This window comes from Lolium rigidum, chromosome 6, assembly GCF_022539505.1.
Source record: "Lolium rigidum isolate FL_2022 chromosome 6, APGP_CSIRO_Lrig_0.1, whole genome shotgun sequence".
Lineage (NCBI taxonomy): Eukaryota > Viridiplantae > Streptophyta > Magnoliopsida > Poales > Poaceae > Lolium > Lolium rigidum.
Genome location: NC_061513.1, coordinates 260,035,961 through 260,044,623, shown reverse-complemented (window position 1 = coordinate 260,044,623; position 8,663 = coordinate 260,035,961). Strand labels below are relative to the sequence as shown.

Sequence of the window (8,663 nt, the reverse complement as noted above, 5' to 3'; positions counted from 1 at the left end):
CTGGCTGCGCTTGGGCGCCGGGTATTTGGACCTAGGTGAACCAGGCTGCACCGTCGTGGGCGACGCGGGGTTTAGCGGTGAGGCCCCCAGGACCGACGCCGGCGGTGCCTTGAACAACATCTGCAGGAAGTCTTCGACTGGCTCTTCGCGTGCCAAGGGCACTGGCGCCGGAACGTCGACAATGTGCAGGTCGTCAACCTGCGAGGCGACGCAGGCGACCTGCTCAGGTCTATCCATGGTGGACAGACCAAAGTCTGCCGTCGCCCAGGGGTGAGGCACCATCGGCAGGTCAGCAGAAGGGCTGCCTTTGAAGGAGAGCGGCAGGCTGACGGCCGCCACGCACGCGGCCTCCATCTCAATGCACATCGGGTCCACTCCAGATGGCCCCCAGGAGGAGACGTCGAGGCAGACCGTGGACACCATGTCCACTAGGGGGTCCGGAGCACCTGGGCTTGCAATATGCTCCTGTGCAGCGTGGATGGCGACGGGAAGCGAGGCGTCGAGCGTCGGCATGATCAGGCGTTGTGGCGGAGGGCCTGACGTGGGCAGCGGCGGCGGTGGAGGCAGGAGCACGTCCACTATCTTGGTGGATGGTGAAGGGATGCTGGTGGCGCGCTGTCGATGACCTGCCGGAGAGCGGCTGCGGTGGCGTGTTCCCCCGCGCCCAGCAGTGTCGGCGGCAGGCGCCCCGGTGCGGGCGGGAGCAGCGGCCACGTCGTGCCAAATCTTGCCCTGGCCGGAAGAGTCGCCCTCATCGTTGCGGCGCCGGTAGGAAGGGATGTTGTGGCAGCCATCCTGGCGGCGGCCACCGTAGCTCCTCTCCTCCCCATCAGGAATTCCGAACCGCCAGGTGAAAGGCTGCACCATGGGGTACGGTGGCTCGTCGGAAGAGGTGGAGGAAGGGATCCCGCTCTGTCCCGTGGAGGGGGTGCGAGATTCGCGCACAGTCCAGTCCTCCACGAGGTCGACGTGAATGAGGGAGTCGTAGCGAAGGCACTCCGGCGGTGGCGCCACCTCCCTGCGCGGCGGAGGGTAGCCGTTCATCTCGACGACGCGGCCTGCCTCCTGCGGGAAAACAGAGAAACCGTGGTGCCCCAGGATGTGGTCGATGCTACGGCACCACACCCAGCAGCTGAAGAGCTCAGTGTTGTCCTGCGCGTACGTGCAACTGTCGAGGCGGTCGACGCTCGATGCAGATGCGAGCGTGCAGGTTTTAGACGATGTGCACGGCATGATCTGATTCGCGCCATGCCTGCAGGAGGAAGGTGGAGCCCTCGATGTGCAGACGACCATGCGCAATGGTGCGGTCGCGGTGCGGCGGAGTGTCGAAGAGGACGAAGAACGCTTCTGGATGATAGCGAGTGACGCGGAGCTGGTGCGGTGGCAGCCGGAGTTCCTTCTCCAGCGCCTGACCAACCAAGTGCGGGTTGGCGCAGTGCCGCGCTTCGGTGGCGGTGACGAGGACGCCGCGGCTGCGAAGGTTGAAGATCTGCTGCTCGATGCTGCGAGAAGCGACGACGATGGAGTGGCTTGAGGTCGGACCGGAGCGACGAGGCGCGGGCTTGGAGGCGACGAAGCGGTCCATGGTCGGAGGCGGGGCAGGGAAACGCAGCCGGTCGCGCACCGTCCCTGGTCGAGGAGCTGGCGTCCGCTTGAGCGAACAGCGAGGGCCGGCGGTGTGTCCCGAACCCTAGCAGTCGATGCACCGGACTGGATCACGGCAGGCGGCGTGGCGGTGATTCTTGCTGAGGCAGCGGAGGCAGCGCCCCGGGAAGCGCCTTAAAAAGGCCGAGCGAGCAGAGTCGGGGGTCGTGCCTTGGCGTTGGGGCGGCGGAGGGATAGGCCGCAGCTCGGCCGGAAGTGGAGTGGAGAGCCCATGCCGGCCGCGCCTGGAAGTCACAACCTCCCAGGGAGGGAAAGACTCTTCTTCCGAGGCCTTGACCGGAGGGGCGTCGCAGACCACAATGGAACGGAGACGCGGGCGTTCCCCATCCAGCGTGGAAGCGAGGGCAGGCGACGAAAGGAGCGGCGGCGACGAGCAAGATCTACCGGATCTGGAGGAGTGCCCTGAGGGAGCAAAGGCCGGACCGCGGGTCCCCACCGCGTTGCAGGTTGCGGGGGAAGGACCAACGGATGCAGCGCGGGAGATGGCGACCACCTCGGAATCAAGGCCGGGGGCGGCCATGCCGCAGTGGACAGCGGCGCCGGGCGGCCGGAGGGCCTGCGGGAGAGAGCTAGGGCTTACCTGCCTCCTCTTCGCTTTCACCACCGGCTCCGCACTTCTCTCCTCGACAAGTGTCTGAGTGCTAGTTCTGATTTGATCAGATCATACATTTTAGTTTGGGGTCATGGTCTTATCATACATTTTAGCCATCGTTAATGCTTTAGTTCACTTCCATAAAGTGGGATGTGAGGGAAACAAAACACCTTACTGCACACATTTAGATTACAGATTTTGTTTTCTAACAACATGTTAATTGTGCAATATACATTGCAAGATTGTATTGCTAGTAGATAGAAGATGTGCAGATTCATTCTTATATTGAATGAAGGAAGGTGATTTTGCAGAAAGAAGACCTTGCTAGGTTTTGGTTGGATCCCTGGTTCGATAATATAGCTCTTTTTATGAGGTATCCTCAGCTTTTTGGTATTTATATGGCTCAAGAGGTTACCTTTTATCATCTTGTGAGTTCCAGTTTCAATATCCCTTTTAGAAGATGTTTGTCCTCTGAATTGTTGCATCCTTGGAATGCTATCAAAACTTCTGTTGAACAGCATCCTATCAATAATGCTCCAGATTTTGTATTTGCAGCGTGACATCTAATAAATGTTTTCTACTCTTTCTTTGTATCAGATGTTGGGGAAAAAATATTGCTGGAGCTCATAATAAATGGATTTGGAAATTTAAGTTACCTTTAAAATTTAAGATTTTTCTTTGGCAGTTGCGTTATGATGCTATTTTGACTAATCATTAGTATTTTCTTGTGCTGTTGCCAAAGTGGTTTGACTTGGTTTAGGTTCGTGCTTGGGATACAGATGTTGTCCTAGGAACCTTTGGCAAAGTTTGGTGTAGCTATATGCCTTCATGCCGGGTGACAAGAAATTTATACCTTATTGACGGCTACTATATGCTAGTCTATCTGATAGAAATAATATAACCTTTGAAGGATATGTGCTTAAGTCTCCTGTGGTGGTGATCTTCGCTGTTAGTTCTTTTTTAAGTTATTAGGCAGGTTTGTACGGTGAGGAAGATGCCGGGAAGAGTTTTTTTCTGAATAGATGCTGGGAAGATCAAGGTGGGGGCGAATCGGCTGATCAGCAAGGCGGCAGCGTTGGCTAGAGTTCTTCAGGAGAATGCAACTGCAAATCCAGCCAGTAGACAGATTGGAGGACCATGATGTTTTCCTTTTGTAGTAGACGTTTGGTTTGGATGTTCGTGTTGTTTGTCTGAACTTCTGAAAGTGTATGCTTGAGTGTCATCAGGTTTTTTGCCCCGTAGTGGATGTTCGACTTCGAACACCTGTTAGCAGGTTTCCTGATGATGTAATGGCTAGCTCTTTCCCGTTGCGTGCGTGTTCTTCTGTTTGACGCATTGTATTTCCGTTATGCAGTCATGGAAAGGGGTAGGCCGTTTTGACAAAAAAGATGTGCAGATTCATTATTTCTTCCAAACAGTTTGAAGATGTTCATATCCATTCATTCATAAATTGCAATGATTCGATTACAAGTATGATGCGTTTCTTTTGTACTATACTTTACACAAACACGTTCTCTCAGGATAACCTTATATGAAGTACGTTTCATTTGTTCAAAATAAAAAAGCACCCGACCTCAATGACATATTCTTTTCTTCTATGGAGATTAGTAGATTACTTTGATTTATCTTCCTTGTCCACAAATTGCAGTGGGCCAACGAACAGCCTGCTCAACAGCGCTTGGTTCAACCCTCCTCCTGTCCCTTAGCAGAGTTCCAGACCCTCAACGCAAAGCTGTGCAGCTGCTGCGACCGTCATCCCCTGACTACTCACTGTGAGGTACGGTTTTTACGACGAGTCGGATAGTAACTGAGGACTACACCAGTCCCACGAGGAGCAACCCCAAGTTTTCCTGAGAGTGGCATGCCCATTATTTGGACATGAGACACACTGGGAAAAGGTACATCACGAATGTATCAATGCAATGGAAGAGATGATCACATCAAAACAATGCAGTATTTTGCACAAGTGTTGAACAGCTCACCATATGTAATACAGACCATCAAAAGCGTCCTTCACCACTCCACCAAGTAGCTCAATTTTCACCACCCCGCCGATACATAGAACAGGGTGTGGTAGCTTAAAGGATTGCAACACATTTTCCTGGAATATCACAATTTTTTCACTTTCAAACATCTAAAACATGATTCTAGTGAACGAAAAGGAATACACCGGGGAATATTTACTCAACTGACCTGCAATATTGGAAATTCTGGAGATGTGTAGGTCCAGATATAGTTGGTATCAGCAATGAGCTGCCCTTCATCTTCACTATATATAGTTGTTCCAGACCATGGAGGTGACTTTGGACAGCCCATTTGAAACCGGATACGCTTTGCTGAATATATAGGCTCGTCATCTCGGAAAAATGCTGCACGGTGAAGAGCATTAGTAACACATGCCAGGACGCTTTTTTCATACAGAAAAGAAGGTTGCAGTCTTAGGACAAACCTTTGAATGGCTGCATTCTGATTTCATCAACGAGACATAGGTCTGCCTGGAGCCTATACATCAGGCATTCTGCCAAAGCAGGATCCCTATGCCCCCTGCTGGACCAATAGGACCCTACCCACCCCACACGATCAGCTGCATCGAGTGTATTTTCAATGGCCTCGTCAGGGCAACGGTCGGTGCTGGATGCGCCTACGCAGTGGCTGATGCAATCCTTGGCATTGTACGGTGAGAGAAGACCGTGGCTAAGTTGCATATACACCCTGTGATCCCTCTCGAGCTTGTCCAACTCGGCAGCAGCACTCCATCTGGCATTTCGAGGTGCGCTACTACCGGAACCGCGTACCTCAATATCCATGAAGTTGGCAACCTCTGGATAAGCTCGCAGGCACTGGATCTTGCTGAACTGATTTTGTATAACTGAATAAAAGATTTCGATTCAGTTGGGACACTGAAGCTTGTATAGTTATAACTCTTGAAAAAAAACATGGAGAACAAAATTATGACAGACAAAACACATATAAATCATGCCACCAAATTTCCGAACAAAAATGACAAACCTGACTGCAAATAGCATACATTATCCATTCCAAATGTGCACCGCGTTAAGTATACCATGCCGGTACTATTCTCTTTTTAGTGAGAAGTAGATCAAACTTGGACTCGAAAATTTGAGACATGGTAGATGTATGTTGTTTCAATGTAGGCATTCTTTTTCAGATTTTTTCATTAGCACTGAAAAGAGTAATCACTCATCTAGTACATCAGCACACCTCCCTAATCAGTTCACAGTATGTGCCCTGTTGGTAGTTGTCGCTGAACAGAAAAACAAACACAATTTTGGGGACATCAGCACTTCAGCAGCAAGTGAGATGGTTCTAGAAGCAGAATATTTTTGGGTCGCATCGTCATCACGGTGATTATGGAGTATCTGCCTCGAATTGATCGAGGGAAGTTTTGGGTCGCATAGGCATAGGCACGTGGAGGCAGATCGAGGGAATTTGGGCGCGTGCGTACCGAATCGGCGCCAGGAGCGGGAGACGGCGGAGGCGCGGGCGAGATCGGCGGGGTCGTCGAGCAGCCTGAAGACGATGGCGGAGGCGTCCGGGCCGACGCACTGGAGGAAGTCCATCCCCTGGCCTTGCTCCGGTAGCTCCGCTTCCATCCCTGAAGCAAAATCTCGTGTCGTCTGCAAACCCTAGCAGAGTGGGGAAAATGTGATGTGGCTTGCAGAGTTGGAAGCACGATATCGCTCGCTGTGAGGCATACGGTTCCCTTCCCTCGGAGATTACGCGTGAGGTTGACTTGGAATACAAATTCCCTGAACCACACGAGGCGGCTTTTTTTTTTAAATAATACGAATTACTCCGTATTTTATAATTTCCAAAAATGTCACGCGTTTTGAATCATTTTCAGATATGTGACTCGGTTGGTTTCTAGTCGACCGATCGGCTTACCGAAAGCCATTTACGCAGTTTCTCAACCCATCGACCAGCAGTAGAACGATCGGCTAGCAGCAGCCCGATCGGTCAGCTAGCTGCCGCTGCTTTCACGGACTTGACAAGGTTCTTTGTTATGCATGTAGAGCATTAATGTCTCGAGTGTTGTAGTGCTACATCTATACTTCTCATTAGGCAGCTCAAAGATCTCCCTATTGGCTGCTTAGTGGTGCAGCGAAATGGAACCTGGACCTTACAAGAGATTTCCATCTGCATGCACTCTATGGCGTAAGGGCATCTCCAACCGGACGACGCATTTCGGACGTCCAAAATATTCGCGCACGTCCGTTTTACGTCGGCCCAAACGGTCAAAATCGATCGCGCGTCCGTTTGTGTCGGGGGGTCCAACGACACGACGCATTTTTTTTGGGTTTTACCATTTTTGAACATAAAAATATAATTTACATAGTGAAGAAAGGAAAATAGAAAAATATAAAAACTAACGCCTGCGCCTACTCCTCATCGTCATTGTCGAGCACGACGAAATCCGGTACCGGCCACAGCCAATTGGAAACCGGCGGAACATACGCCGGTGTCACCGGTGGTGGAGGTGGAGCAGCCCACACCGACGGTGGAGGTGGAGGTGGAGCAGCCCACGCAGGTGGTGGAGGTGGAGGTAGAGCGAAATGGAATCTGGAAGTGACAAGAGATTTCCATTTGCATGCACTTGATGATATAAAGGCATCTCCAACGGAGCGACGCATTTCTGACGCTCAAAATGTTCGCGTGCGTCCATTTACATCGGCTTAAATGGTTGAAATCGACCGCGCGTCCGTTTGCGTGGGGGGTGCCCAGCGGCACGACGCATTTTTTTGGATTTTGCCATTTTTGAACATAAAAACATAATTTACATAGTGAAGAAAGAAAAATAAAAAACATAAAAACTAACGCATGCGCCTACTCCTCAGCGTCGTCGTCAAGCACGACGAAATCCGGTACCAGCCAGAGCCAGTTGGCAGCCAGCGGAACATATGCGGGTGCGCCGATGATGGAGGTGGAGCAGCCCACGCCGGAGGTGGAGGTGGAGGTGGACCAGCCCACACCGGTGGTGGAACCCGCCTGCCTCCTCGGATCGTCATCGGCCAGGCGCCAGCTATGCCAAGTATTGGAGTCGACGGCGAAGGCGGGATCGGCACGGAGGTTTGACGGCAGGTACCGCCGCCTACGCCGTATCTCGTCGCACGTCGTCTAGTTCTGGTGCATGAGCCGCGCCACCTCGACGGGCAGCAACACACTGTTCGGTCGCGCCTCCTTCCTGGTACCACTGCCGGACGCCTCGAAGTCATTCTTTTCCCCCATGGTGATCCGGCGGCGCGTGGTGGTGTGAGCGGAGGTGTCGGTGGCGTGGGCGATGGTAGGGACGATGCCGGTTGACTTTTAAAGGCCGGGCGCGTGTGGGACTCGATGCTATTGATGATGGCGCAGAAGCCCAGCCGCCGCCGCGTGCAGAAGAGGGCTGCGACGCAGAAGCGATGACCGTCGAAGCGGCAGCCGCAGAAGCGATGCGCTCGAGCAACCCTATGGTTCGCTGCTAGGCGGGCCCGGTGGAACAAACGAGCAGTCACTTGGCGCGTCCGCGCAGCGTCTGCCTCGACACATCCCAGATGCAAATATGTGTCGCGTTTGCGTCTTTGCTGATGGCCTAATCACTATGCGTCAAGTCGCTAGATCTGATTCCTGAAGCATTTTAGGTTCGTGCGGTCGAAAAAATACCCTAAGACTACCCACAATGGGAGTATCATAGGTAGTATCATGCATTCCATGCATGCAAAATGCTGATGTGGCAATGCAATTAAGGATGAGAGAGAGTGTACTAGTATCATAGGTAGATACCGTATCATAGCACATACTACTAGAAAAAATAATGTCAAGTAAATCTTGTACACTTATTTGCATTGAGATTCTACAAAACAATTAATATATAGAGACTATGATACTAGTATATGATACCATACATTGTGGAGATAGTAACATGTAGTAGTATCATACGCATGATACTTCTATATGATACTATGCATTGTGACTAGTCTAAGTCTGCTGACATAGGTAGAGGTGACAGGATAAATTTATGCTGGCTTTAATGTCTCGAAACTAATTATGTAATCAATTTTTTACTGTGGATGGATCAGCCAATCTAGCTGCATGCTGCGTGCTGCGGCTCGCGCGCGCTGCTTGCCCGCACGAAGCCTGCTGACGGCTCTGCTAACCGCGCGGCTGATCGGTAGCTGGTGTGCCGATCGGCCACCGGCCGGCCGATCAGTCACCTGTCAGCCGATCGGTCTGTCAGCGCCGATCGGTTTGTAGACCGGCGCGCGATCGAGTCGTACTTTTGCAAATTTTTGAAAATATGTGACACTCCTGCATTTTATAAAATAATTCGTATTATTAAAAAAAATCGCATTACACGAGTCCCCGTGGGGCCAACGAAGACGGCGAAAACAAGGCAGTCTCACTAGGG

At 51.7% G+C, this 8,663-nt stretch overlaps 1 protein-coding gene across 1 annotated transcript; it reads right to left on the bottom strand.

Moving 5' to 3' along the window:
- Nucleotides 1-3,675: 3,675 nt before the first annotated feature.
- On the bottom strand, nt 3,676-5,951 carry LOC124666979 (F-box protein At4g00755-like). Its single transcript, XM_047204313.1, has 5 exons — nt 5,724-5,951; nt 4,707-5,126; nt 4,451-4,626; nt 4,240-4,358; nt 3,676-4,145 (listed from the first exon to the last, which is right to left on the bottom strand). Exons 1-5 carry the CDS (start codon nt 5,869-5,871, stop codon nt 4,025-4,027), a joined length of 984 nt encoding a protein of 327 aa, XP_047060269.1. The 5' UTR covers nt 5,872-5,951; the 3' UTR covers nt 3,676-4,024.
- Nucleotides 5,952-8,663: the final 2,712 nt, after the last annotated feature.